This window comes from Diceros bicornis, chromosome 26, assembly GCF_020826845.1.
Source record: "Diceros bicornis minor isolate mBicDic1 chromosome 26, mDicBic1.mat.cur, whole genome shotgun sequence".
In the NCBI taxonomy this organism is placed as follows: Eukaryota; Metazoa; Chordata; class Mammalia; order Perissodactyla; family Rhinocerotidae; genus Diceros; species Diceros bicornis.
The window spans coordinates 6,480,183-6,494,047 of record NC_080765.1 but is presented as its reverse complement, the minus strand read 5'-3'; the positions used below and the strand labels follow the sequence as shown (position 1 = coordinate 6,494,047).

The 13,865-nt window shown below is 43.9% G+C and overlaps 1 protein-coding gene across 1 annotated transcript in view; it reads left to right on the top strand.

The window, feature by feature from the left end:
- Nucleotides 1–10,966: 10,966 nt before the first annotated feature.
- The window catches only part of LOC131422199 (cytochrome P450 3A12-like), a 36,394-nt gene continuing 33,495 nt past the window's right edge, over nt 10,967–13,865 (top strand). The window contains exon 1 of the mRNA XM_058569207.1: nt 10,967–11,037. Coding sequence (XP_058425190.1) covers nt 10,967–11,037 — 71 coding nt within the window. The remainder of the gene's footprint in view (nt 11,038–13,865) is intronic.

Below are 13,865 nucleotides of genomic sequence, written 5' to 3'. Positions count from 1 at the left end.
TGAAGTACTGACATGTGCTCCAACGGGATGAACCTGGAAAACATTTTCTGAAATGAAAGCATCCAGACACAAATGCCACTTATTACGTGGTCCCATTTATATGAAACATCTAGAATGGGTAAATCCAAGAAAATAAAATGTAGATTGATGGTTGCCAGGGGCTGAGGAGAGGAGAAGGAGGGCAGAAACTGCTTAATGGGTGTGGGATTTTATTTGATGGAATGGAAATGCTTTGTAACTAGACAGAGGTGTTGGTCACACAACATTGTGAATGTACTAAATGACACTGAATTGTTCACTTTGAAATGGTTAATTTTATGTTACGTGAATTTTACCTCAATAAATAGTTTAGATGCCAGAAATGTACCCTAACAAGTACAAGATAGGCCACTCTAGTGCTTGCCAAGCCAGTGGCTTGTTCTAGAGGCCCTGCACAGCATCCAGCCCCCTGATGACTGGTTCAGGGCAGAGCCTTGGCCCTAGAAGCAGAGGATCCCTAGGCTGACCTGTGATCTGATTACTTCCTCTTAGCAGTAATAAACGTTGGCTCAATTTAGACACTGTGCTTTACAACCAGGAAATGACAAACATACACAACGGTGATAATGATGGTAAGCTGGGCCACTCTCACAGCCTGAAATGCCCTCTCTCCTTGTCTTCTTCTGGCAGAACACTCCTGTGTCCATGGTGCGCAAGCAGAGTCTCTCCTTCTCTGGAAAGCTCATCCCCCAGGTGGCTCCAGCACCCACTCATCTCTGCTTTCCCCAAGCTCTTGATGCCTTTGGACGTGTCTTCTCACAGTGGAGCACCCCACCTGGATCCTCTGTGTCAGTGCCCTTTGTGATAATCTTGTTCACACTTTACCCCATGGTGCATCATAGCACTGGGCACAGTGAAGACACAATTCACACTGACAGAGAGGGCCCCATGGCCCTGGGGATCACCGTGTGATGGATCAGAGCAGGGCATTTTGTTCTGGAGTTCAGAGTGGGCTGAACTTGGCTGCACTGGATCCCTGGAAAAGTCACTGGGCTTAGCAAACACCATGGTGACATGTGTCCTTGGGAACCGCTTGGGTCTGCACGCAGATGATGAGTGTTTATTTTCTGGGAAGATGGTTCATTACCTCCATCTGATTATCACAGGAGCTGGTGTTCTAACTAAAGGTCAAGAACTCCAGCCTGTGAACCTAGGTGATCATGGCTGAATGAACGGCTGTCCTCTCCTTTTCCCCCTGCCTCTTGCTGGTCAGTTCAAGCAGCCTCACAAGGGAGGAAAATATTTAATGTTTTCAGTGCTTTTCAAACTCGGGTCCACAAGTTGGATTCTTGATAAAAACAAATAATGACATCATTCCCATTTATAGCAAAAGCTAACTGATGGGATTTTCTTTGTTTTTAAAAAGTTAGTATTTTTGAAAAGGCTCTATGTGAACCTAGTAAATCATTAAAATGGAGATATAAGAGGATAATGCTTTTAGACCACGGAGATTGATGTTTTCCTCGGTTTTCCGGTAGATACTTTGATCAGATTAAGGATATTACACACCATTAGTGGTTTAAGATTTTTTTATATAGTAATTGGGAGTTAAATATTATCAAATGCTTTTTCTGAAATTACTGAGATGATATGACTTTTTTATCATTTAATCAGTTAACGTGATAAGTGATATTTATATTTTTTTCTCTCTTAACCACCCTTAAATTCCAGGATCAAATCCACCTTGGCCATGGTGTATTATTGCTGCTGCATTTGATTTGCTACTAATTTGTTTAGGTTTTTTGCACTGAAGCTCGTGAGTGAGACACACATGCAATCGTCCTTTCTTATCCTGTTTTCATCTGATTTGGATCAAGTTGATATGCCCTCATAGAATGAGCTGGGCATGACGTGTTCTTTTGCTCTGGATTGGACTTTACGTGACACATCAGGTTCTCTTGGCTACACCTCTGTGGTCACAGCCTCTAAGACTGCTGTCAATGGTCCCTGCCTCTTGGTAGCTATGTCCCTGTGTAATCCCCTCTCCTTGGTGTAGGCTGGATCATGTGCTTTGAATTAATAGAATATGGCAGAAGAGATGGGATGCCATGTCTGAGATTAGGTTATAAAAAGACTGTGGCTTTGAGGCCAGCCTGGTGGTGTAGTGATTAAGTTTGCGCCCTCCATTTTGGTGGGCCGGGGTTTGTGGTTTTGGATCCTGGGCGCCGACCTATGCACTGGTCATCAGGCTGTGATGTGGTAGTGTCCCACTTAGAAAGTGGAGGAGGATTGGCACAGATGTTAGTTCGGGGACAAACTTCCTCAAGCAAAACGAGGAAGATTGACAACAGATGTTAGCACAGGGCCAATCTCCCTCACACACACACACAAAAGACTGTGGCTTCTTTCTTGGGTGTCCCCCCTCACTCACTCTGAGGGAAGCCAGCTGCCATGTTGTGAGCTGCCCCATGGAGAGGCCCAGGTGGCGGATAACTGAGGGAGGCATCTGGCCAACAGCCAGTGAGGAATTGAGTCCTGCCAATGACCACCTAAGTGGAATCGACAGTGGATTCTTCCCCAGTCAAGACTTCAGATGGGACTGTGGCCCAGCTGGACAGCAGGACTGTAACCTCATGAGAGAACTTAAGCCAGACGTACCCGGCTAAGCCATACCTGGGTTCCTAGCCCAAGAAACTGTGATATACTAAATGTTTGTTGTTTTAAGTTGTTATATTTTTGATAATTTGCTATCTAGCATTAATAACTAATTTACCTATCCTGCTCTTTGTCCACTTGTTCGGTTTCAGCCACCAGAGCAGGGACCACCTTTGCATGGATTCCAACCTAACTTGTACAAGTGTAGCCTGACAGTGCCTCCCAACTTACTAAATCATTTGTATTCCAAAAGTTTTGGTAAGTTAATGCTCCAGGGGAAGAACATTTGATCAATGGGAAAATGAAACTAGTGGACACCTTCTTTCCCCTTCCTTTCTTTGTATGCACTGTCCTGGAAAGGATTGCTTGCTTTTGATATTAAATGTAGGCCAGGTTAATAAGGATCCCTAGTATGTTCTCTTTCCCTCCTTGCTTCATTCCTATTTTCCTTCACTGTTGCTCACTTGGGATCTTATTCACAAATAAAATAGTGGCGCTAACACTTGTCTCTTAGGCTCTCATTTTGGAAACCAGGCTAAGACATATTTGTCCTTGACATTTACTGAAAACTCTCTGGACATGATGTTTTCTTAGTGGGAAGATTTTGACTTCTGCTTAACTTTTTTGAGGAGTTTTTGGACTATTTAGCTTTCAATTTCTTCTTGGGTTGGGTTTGGTCAATTACGTTTTCCTACAAACTTGCCTCTTGATCTAATATTTCAACTAATGTTTTCCACAATTCTTAGCAACAATCAAATTAATAGATATGAGTATTATTGAGTTTAGGCCTTAATCTCACAAATCTAAAAAAATTACCAGTACGTGCTACTACTAGTTAACTGCTAGTAAGTGCTTGCATTTGACAAAGTGAATGTACAAGCAGCAAGTAAATGTTAATTGAACAACTGAGAATTGGCTGATTATGGCTTTTTCCTCACAGACATGTGTACTTGTGGATGTGACTTTATATTACAAGTCATATGTCATAGAGATATATTTTGTTTAGTAGTGTATCTCATATTTGGTAAGATAAAATTAAAAATATCAATATTTTGGGCCAGTCATTCAGTTTGGCATGCTCAACTTCGGTGGCCCACATTCAGTTCCTGTGCTCAGTCCTAAACCACTCGTGTCTCAGTGGCCATACTGTAACAGCTACTCACATACAAAAAACAGGAAGATTGGCAACAGATGTTAGCTTAGGGTGAATCTTCCTCAGCAAAAAAAAAAAATATATATATATATATTAATATTTCATGAAAATATACTCATGGCCTCTAGAAGCCATTGCCTCCTGAGAAGGATTGAGCACGACTGCCTTCTCCCAGATGTGTGGCCAGGATTGGAACCAGCTATGCCCTCCATCTTCTTTACAGGTCCTTGCTTTGAGTCTGGTCCACTGGGGAGCAGTGGCAACAGACATCTCCAGAGACTCTCAAGCCACAGTGATGATGAGTTTACTTTACACGGGAACTTGCTTTGTTCTTTCCACCTCTAGAGCAAACAACCCCTTAAATAAACCGGCTTCCCTAAGCGGTGTTTGCATTTATTTTACTGTAACTTAGTTGGCTGCTACATATGATCAGTCAGATCCTTCTTGGTCATTGTTATCATTACTGGACTGTTTCTCAAATTTATCTCCCTTGGTTAGTAGGTTACTAGCTAGTTACCAACTTTGGAGATGTTCGCTGTCTGGCTTGCTACTGTTTCTTATTTGGGATTTCCAGGCTGTTCTTTGCTATCTCCTTGTGTCTTATCAAACTTCATATGTTTATTCATTCAATAAGTCATGCATTTATTTAACAAACATTTGGTAAGTGTCCCTGATATGCCAGGCAGTGTGCTGGGCTGGAGATTCAGAATCAATAAGACAAAATTCCTACTCTTAACTCTTAAGAAGAAAATCCGCATGATGTGTACTTCATCTCCATCAGCGATTATCATCTGCATGTCAGCATGGCTTGGGGGAGAAAGTCTGTAATTTTGTTGTTGTTTTGTCTTTTAATGTTGATTCTTTCCTTCTACTTCAATTTTTCTGGTGGACTCAGCATCTGTATTTTTTAAAGCTCCCCGTGGACATGGATTGTAAGGAGTATCCTGGGCTGAGAGTCACTATGTGTTCTTCCATAAGAACTGTGAATGTGCAGAAGTGGGATGTTTCCCATCATCTACCTGCTGGAGAGTGGACAAGGCTTGTTGGAGATGATTCATGCTCTGGCTGTCTTCTGGAGGATTCCTAGGAAGTGTCCAGTTGGAAAATGGGTTGGGCCCGTTCCCGACCCAGGAATAGCCTGTGCACACACAAGGAGTTATAGACATGTCTCATTTGGAGAGCTTGGATAGTGGCGAATCATACCATTTGCTTTAAACATCATGTACACATGGGGAAGTAAACCCAGACAAGACTGAAGATCCAGCTGTGGCCAGATGAACAAGGCTTCGGCATTCCTACCCTGAGGTGTTTGAATTTTATATTGGGGATTATGGGAGTGGTTGGAGGAATTTGAGCAATGAGGAATGCTACAAGATCCATGTTTACCAGACTCTGTCTGGTGGCTGAGTAGGGGATTCCCTGGATGAGGCCAGTGGAGGATCAGGCCAAACACGTTAGGAAGTTACTGCAACAATTAGGAGAGACTTCCAAGACTTTGCCTCGTTTTGCAACATACTCCGTGACACTCATCTTTTCCTTCATGTTACGTTACCTGTTTCATTAATTAACTTCTACCTGATCTTCTGAAATTTGCCTTCCATTCTCTGATGTCCCTTCTACTCATCACTTGGTTCATTATCTTTTACTCTCTGCTTTCCTGGAAACCCAAATTATTCTGCCTGCGACATCTCAGAACTGTTTGCAACATCGCCTATCTGCTGTCATCTCGAGTTTAGTGAATGTGTAATTCAGTAATGGGTAGAAGGATGTGCATGCCATTTTTGTGGTCACAACCATCTCTAGCATTTTTGCAACTACAGTGGGAGTGTGCTGGGAGGTGTGGAAGGAAACATTTATGTGGTGTGATGCTGATACAACCTGTCTAGTTATTTCAGGAGGACGCTTGGAATCCAAGCTAGCATGCCACTGGCACAACTGGGAATCACAAGATCTGCTCCATGTGTTGGATTTATTTGATTACTTGGGCAAGACTCTTCCCTAACCTGAATTTCAGTTTCCACATTTGTATCGTGGGAATTAATATAATCCCAACACTGCTTATCTCACAGAGTTGTCTTGAGGGTCAGTTAAGAGATACACGAAAGAACTTTGTAAATTGCACAGTGCAATAGAATTGTTAGTGGTTAGTTTATCAGGATTGAAACTCTGGATGGAGTAGAAAGTGAGGACCCACGAGGAAGGCCTTCTCCTCTTCTCTTTGCTGTAAAGTCTGTGGAAGTGCTTCTACCTCAGGACAAGGGGGCTTTCTGCCTGGTGCAACATGTGTGGGTCAGAAAGGACATCCCCTTGTGTCACCTCAGTCCTCATTGATAGGCTTGCTAGGGGGCTTCACCTTGTCTCTGTGTTAGGGCAGAGCGCTGGTCACTATCCTTTTCGAAGGCCTGAGCTCCATTGCTAGTCTTTATGCTAATTCTGTGTGGCCTTGGGCAAGGCTGAACCGGGTTAAAGTTAAGACCTTGGGCTCTAAAGCTAGGCAGTCTAAATTTGAATCCCAGCTCTGCTAGGAATTAGTGATGAGACCTTGGATGGTCACTTAACATTTCTGTGCCTAAGTTTGCTCATCTATAAAGTAGGGATCAAAACAATACATATCACATATGATTGTTGGGTGGACTGAATCAGCTCATGTAGGCCAACTACTCAGAACAATAAATATCAGCTCTAGTTGCCTGAGGTAGGACCTACTCTGTGTGTGTGTATGCATGTGTGTGTGTGGTGTGTGCTGTGCCACTTTCTCTGCAGTCCCAGTTGAGAAACCACTCTAGAAATTAGAGCTCAGAGCCTAAATGGGTGGTTCTCTTCTACCAGGTCTATCCTATTTCATATTTGCTCTCCATCTTGCCCTCAGGACACTTGGTTCCGGACTCTGTCGGGGGACCTGGGGGACCATATATGACAATAAGGAGAATAAAGAAGGAGGAAAGATGCTTTAGAAAATCCCCTTAAGAGACACAGAGGTTTAGAGAGTCAGGCAGTGAAGGGGTCCTGCGGTTGGGATAAGGTCCTCTTAAGTTGATTCTTATCAATTTTCTTCACAGACAAAGGAAGAAACAAGCCCAGGCATGCACAAGGTCATATCCTTCCAGTGCATTAAGTCCGATTGATTCTGTTATCTTTATATCTTTCAAAGGAGGAGAGAGTTGAAGGAAAGAAGAAGGGTCCACTGTGTCCAATATTGCTACTTCATAGCCCGTGTCCTGTTTTATAACTCAATATTTATTTGTGTGGTTATTTGTTTAGTATCCCTCTCCCTTGTGCCTTCATGAGGGCTAGGATCCTGACTCTTCTATATTCAGGCCTGGCTCATAGCCTGAGCACAGCAGGAGTATAGGCCAACCAACATACAATGGCACTGGGGAGAGGTGTCCCTCCTCCAATGCCGAGAGGCAATGTCCATGGACCTGCCACTTTCCTCACGACTCCCCCAACAAGAAAGAGGACCATCCATCAAAATGTAGATTCCACCTGGTTACACCGAGCTGCCAAGATCAAGATTTGTCCTACTGAGAAGAATGGGGGCTTGAGAGCTGAGTTATAGACAATAATATTGCTTTCAGTTTTTCCACACTCTAAATTGTGACCTGAGAAATTTGAATCTAACGCACAAATCATTCCAGAGCAACACTTCGTCTCCACGCCAGGAGCAATTCTCTTGGCCAGTGGAAGTCGGGACAGGCTTCCCAGAAGAGGAGTCACTTGGGCTAAGAATATAAAAGATGAGGAATATCAGACTGATGGTGTTCCTTGTATCACTGAGTCCCTGACAACCCCCAACTGACTTGATATCTGAGCCTAATGCTTCCCTGAATGTTATTTGAGATTCAACGTTGACGGATTGCTAAGGAGACCGAGAAAGCAGATAAGCCACTCTCTGTTGATGAGGACACTGTTTCTTATACCTGTATGATTACTTTAACTTGACTCCACTGTAATTAACTATTAATTTATCTCTATCTTCAACCCGAATAGTGTCTGGGTCTTAGTTTTATATTTGTATCCTAAGCATTTAGAACAATTTTGAAAGTACATGATGAGCTTATCAGTACATAAACAAACAGATGTGAGACAAGGTGTGTGGGGTGTTCTTCCAACATACAGTGTCTCCCTTCACACATTCAGCACAACTGTTACAATGCAAGTCTCTTCATGTTAGGTATTCCCTTCTGTGGAATGAAGATACACAGAGATCATGCCTTCTATTACTTCCCTTTGCAGAGGAGGCCATTTGTATTTGATAGCACATGGTGCTGGCTACATTTTCGTCCCAAACAATAACTAGCCTACTACAGTTGGGATAGGTCCCAACCAGCTGGACCAGGCCCTGAGGTGAATAAGGCAGGTAGATGGTGATATTAGGCTTAGTTACAAAATCGCTTTAGCTGAGTATGCATTTTGGAGGAAGATGAACGCATATTAGTTTCCATTGAGGTTTTGTTTCCAAGAAGAAGAAAGGCTTTGTGTTTAGGTGAGAGAAGTAAGTTGTCAATAGTTATCAGATGATACTCTAGTCTTTCCTTGTTTGGATGTACTCTGTGTACCTCTCTGGTTGGGGATACACAGGAGAGATCCTACCCAACAACATCTTCAGCATCTGCCGGACTTGCATCTGTGTTGCATCTCAGCAGGGTGTTCCTGCTGAGATGAGATGGAATCTCTGTTCTGGAAGACCCATGGGATAGCTATTGTGAGAGTCTCCATGGAAATAGGAACCAGAATTTTAACCAGTTTGCTCTTTCAGCCTTGGGTCTGACTAGTTCACATAGTGGCCCTTACCAGGAAATGGCAAACATTGGATATTGGTGTTTCAGGGCAGCAACAGCCTTTTCCGTCTCCCTTCCTATTAGCTTATTTATAGTATGTTGTGATCAATTGCTGTTGGGAAGCCACTTGCTGTCACTGAGCCTCAGTTTCTACATTTGTAAACTGGGGATGGTAGTATGACTCGATTTACCAGTGCCCAGGGAAGGCACAAAAAGGACACAGAAACGTATTGGAATTCCTGGGACTTTCTACCTTACTTTTCCTGGCGATCCTCTTCCAGCTTCCCATGTCTGTCCTTTGTTAGTATTCTAGCTTGCAGCCACTTCTTTCCTTAATTACCTCTCTATTGGGGTCCATTATGCCAGAGATTCCAGTGGTAATCCATGTTCTGAGCACACTTATGTGTCTCTCTCCCTCCATTGTGATGCTTCACCTGAAGAAGGGGACCGTATGGCTTCTAGCCCACAGCCAGCAGAATACCTACATATAACGTTCACCCACTTGTCCTGGGATCCAAGCACGAATGAGTAGATGCATTCATGCACTACACTTTCCAGTTGCAGCTGTGGATTTTACCAGGTGCCTCCTTGAGGAAACCTTCATCCATAGATGACAAAGTGTGATAGTATAAATTTAAGGTTGCATGACAAGGTATCAAGTAAATAAAAGGAGGCTGTGAGCTAGTCTACCAATGAGACGTTCACCTACTCAGGCCAGTGACAGGGAGTCCTGGGGACTTTGGGGTCAGAGAGTTGGAAAGACTTGGTGAGGGGAGAGTGTCACTTTCTGCAGAAGCACTGGAGGTGAGAAAGTATAAAGAGACAAGGAAGTGCACAAACACAGGTTAAATGTCTCTGTTTTTGGCAAGTTCAGTGTTTTGTTTTCCACACAACCCACAGTTTCTCAGGCCTGCAAACACAGAGCATGCGTCAGAGTGATGATAATGAGCTGGTGTAATTTCCGGATGCTCAGCCCTTGGATCTTTCCCATCAGGTATGTGGTGGGGGGCTCACAGGTGACAATTACTGCTATCATAGGCTTTCTCCTTACCAGCTCCTCACCACCAATTAGAAACTCCCCCACTGGTCAAAAAGCAGGAAGCCATCTGCTCTGACCTCTTTGCCCTGGAGAAAAAGCCCCTGCCATCTTTTTGGAGTCCTGGTTGCTTGTGTGTCCTGGTTGCTTGTGTGCTGCCTCCACAGGCATCTTTGGTGGCTAAAGCGGCTGGAGTCCACTCGGCCATCCAAGCTGCTTTCTCCTCTTCACTCCCTTCACACCCATTGTTCTTGCACATTGATCTTTCCAGAGAGAGAGGGCCAGTCTTTGGTCAAGGATCTGTCTAACTGGCTGTCTACTGCAGGACCCTCTGAGGGGCTGGACAAAAAGCAGCTTGAATTGATACCACTTGGTGCAGCCATCACCACTTTGGCCACGTCCCGCCTCTCCTTCAGGTGCCCTCTCATAAACAGAATGTTATGGATCAGCCTGAATGTGCAGTGATGGTGGTCGAGGTACAGCCGGGCCCTCCTGTGTTACTAACTATCCAGGAAGATGGTGTGGTCACCAGTGAGCCCCGGGCAAAGGACATGGAGGGGGCCCAACAATCTCACCTCTACCAACTCAATTCCAATGACCTTTCTGGATGCTCCCCTCTGCATAAGGCACTCTCCTAGGGACTAGGGACATAATGGTGACTAATACCCAGACTGTGCCCTTGAGAAGCTCTCAATCTGATAAGAGAACTAGGTATGGAAACCAACAATGGTGCTGGAGGGCAGAGAGGACAATAATAGAATTGGAGGAATATAGAAGATTCCCAGATGAGGAAGTGGTTACATCTGTTCAAGGAGGTTGCTGAGGAAAGACTCTAACTGAGGGGTTTCAGTCTGAGCTGGGTTGTTAAGGATGAGTAGGAGCCTTCCAGGGGGCACAGGTACATTTCTGTTCAGAGTAAAGTGCATAGGGAAAGATCTGTAGACCTAGCCGGTTTGAAGGATTCCGAGTGTTTTGGAGTGCATGCAGCCATGGTGTCAAGGGCAGGTTAGATATTGAAGTCCAGTAGCTTTGCTGAGTTTCTGTCAACTTTGGCCTTACTGGTAAAACTGAATGAGTTGTTTATTGATTTACCACAGAATATTAACTCAAAGGAGGTCAAACTGGAGTGTCCATGATGCTGTGCCAAGTATCAGGGGGGAGAGGTCACCTGGAGGTGGAGCATAGGTGGCCCTTCTACTGGCTGCAGCTGCAGCACCACCCCCTTTCCCAGCACATAAACCTTCCAGCCTCACTGAATCTCCACTGGGCTGGAAGGGAAGCTCTGTACCCACAGTTTTGCAAACAGTAGCACCCACTGTTGAAAGGAAAACTCAGAGGAGAGAATCTCAGAGGAAAGTGGCCATGGACCTGACCCCAAGCTTTTCCACAGAGACCTGGGTTCTCCTGGCTACCAGCCTGGTGCTCCTCTATCTGTGAGTAATTATCCATGCTCATGTCCTCTGTAACCTTGGACTTGGGGGGCTAATCAGACACTTATCTATTTCCCTTATCTATTTTGAAGATTAAAATTGTTAACCAAGTGGAAGTTGCTTAATTTTGGGGTGCTACAAACACATGAGAGGTTATCATTGATCTGACCCAGATCCGTTGAAGGAGCAACCCCCCTCCCCTGCCAATTTCCATAGCTGGGTGGGTTTAGGGACGTTATTTGCTCCTGAGGCTGATCTTCTGATTGACCAACAGTATGGACTTAGACTAACCAACCAGAATTCAGCAGAGGCTCTTTAAAACCTACAGGCTCCTGGGCAGTGGGGTCTTCAATCCTTTCCCAAACTCTGGGGATCCTGGAGGCAGGAGGAATTGGCTTGGGTTTTTGTTCCATTATCTTCACCTTCTAGGCTCTGTGTTCACTATAAGAGACATGTAGAACGACTTACCCTCTGTCACTCAGGTGGCACCTGCTTCCCTCCCTCCTACCACCGGGCATCCTTATACAATTCACCTGGTGCACCTAGAATTTGCTAAGGCTGGAGATTGCTCTGCCCCTCTCCTCAGACTCAGCTCATCCATCTTTGCTCTTCCCCTCTCTCGTGTATCCCCTACTAAGAATCAATTCCCTCATGATATAATATGCAGAACTATTTTTCCCTAAATTTTTGGAGTAGAGGAGACCTGGCAGAAATCTTTAAATTATATTATTTTCTTTCACTTTTTCCTTCCAGTCTCTGGGAGGGCTAGCATCAGTGTAGAGGTTTCTTTTCCCCCTGATATGAAATCTGCTAGCAGTCTACACAGGGACAAGCCCCAAAAGCCAATTTGGATTTTAAATAATTTTTCCCTTTAAGTTACAGTACAGGAAGATGAATCAAAACCATCCAGCAGAGGAATTCCTTTCAATGATGGGATCCTGGTATCATAGAGCAGATTGGGAGAGGTTTTATTTTCGACATTTGGGTAGGGAAGGCCCCTCCATGTCACATTTGACCACTATCTCCATTTCACTTTCTGGGAGTATGAAATCATGAACACAGATATGAACATAGGAAATATAAATCTGGTTTTAATTCATTGAAATAAATGTTAAGATATCCAAGTACTTTGGCAAATATTTTCTGACTGACCATATTTTAAAGTTAATTATGTGGTTTAATTTCATTCTATTTAATACTAGATTTTTTACTGAGATAAGTCTATTTCCAGCAAGTACTTTCTGAAGAATAAAAGAGGGCTGTTGGTTCAGTATTTGTGGCTAGAAAAGTGAATAAATAACCTCATATTTGTAGAATAAATTAAGGAATATGAATCTAGGGAGCAAATATATACTTCTATGATGTAGATTGTATACGTGTTTTTAAATATCCCTGCCCAGCAGGTTCTTTTAATCTCTCAGTGCAGGTGAGTAAGGGAGACTGTGAGCCAGTGACGATATGAGAGGCATCCAGGTAGGAGTCAGGATGAAGAGGAAGAATATTCCTCATCCCTCGGAGCAGAGATCATCCTCAGTCCTGGTCCCAGGACTAGGGAAGCAGGGTTAGCGTCTCATCTGTTTGAAGCCTGTAGATCAGGACACTATCTAAGTCATTCTGTGTGTGGTCTGTCTGGCAGTAGGATTGTCACTAGATAGTGTCACCACTGGACAAACAACACTGTAGCCTTAGAGACACTGATGCAGCCAAGAGTTAGTAGCTATAGAGTAGAAGATGCCCTCCTTATACCAATACAATGTAAACATAATAAAAAAGTTTGGCTTTATTGTTAGCACTTTCATTTGTACCAAAAGCCTCATTACTCTACTCAAAAGAGCGAGGCTGGAGGGAAAATGAAGAATTCACCCAGCCCACCCTCTGCTTTGATATGGAACCATGTGTGTTTAGACACTAGACCAGATCTTTCCTTGGGGACCAGTGTTGCTGACACATTTACTCAATTGCTTGGCATCACCTGAGAGTCCATGTAATACATTGAAAGTTCAGCAGCAGAAATTGGTTTAACTGATTTACCGTGGTTGTGATGCCAAAGGAAGGAACTGGGTGGGAGTAAATGAGGCCAATCCTGTTTCTAGCAGTCAGCGCACACACTTCTACCAACTGTTCTGGAGGAAGGATCCAAATGCCCACCTGGGCCTTGTCGAGGTGCCTCTGCTGAATCCTTCAAATACAGGTCCTTTCATGCAATTTTTTGGTTTTATTTTATCACATATTATAATATTTGCTGGATTTATACAGAATATTTGGAACCGGTACTGCCTTAAAGGCTAACCTCCAGAGAAGAAGAGGCAAGGTCTTAATTCTACTCTCTGGAACATTTTATGGTTACTTATTTACTGTTGCATTATGCATCTTTTACTATCAACAAGAAGATACCTGAACTTTGGAAGGCCCCATACCCTTTTGCTGAAAGCCCTTGTAGAGCATGTTGAACCATTTGTACATTGCATACTTTTCAGCCATACTTTCCTAATTTGCCTCTACAGAGTACGTCTTGTAAGCTTGGCAACTTCATGGTTAAAATGGTTGTCGGCAGCCGCTTTCCTCAGCCACTCTTTTCCCTCCATTCTGCCATCTCTCAGTAACACCACAGTTGGAAGCCTGCAAGGATCCAGAACCTCCAGTTGTGGCATTCCACACATGACACATGAAAGATGAGAAAGATGAGTTGCAGGCAGGCCTGCCATAAGGAGCACCAAGCTCAATGGGTGTCTGCGACAGCTAAAGCACAGAAACAGTAAACCAACTGCTTTGTGACTGACCATCTTGAACAATGTGTGTTCCCTGGCACCGTGCTCAGCATGTGTGTATCG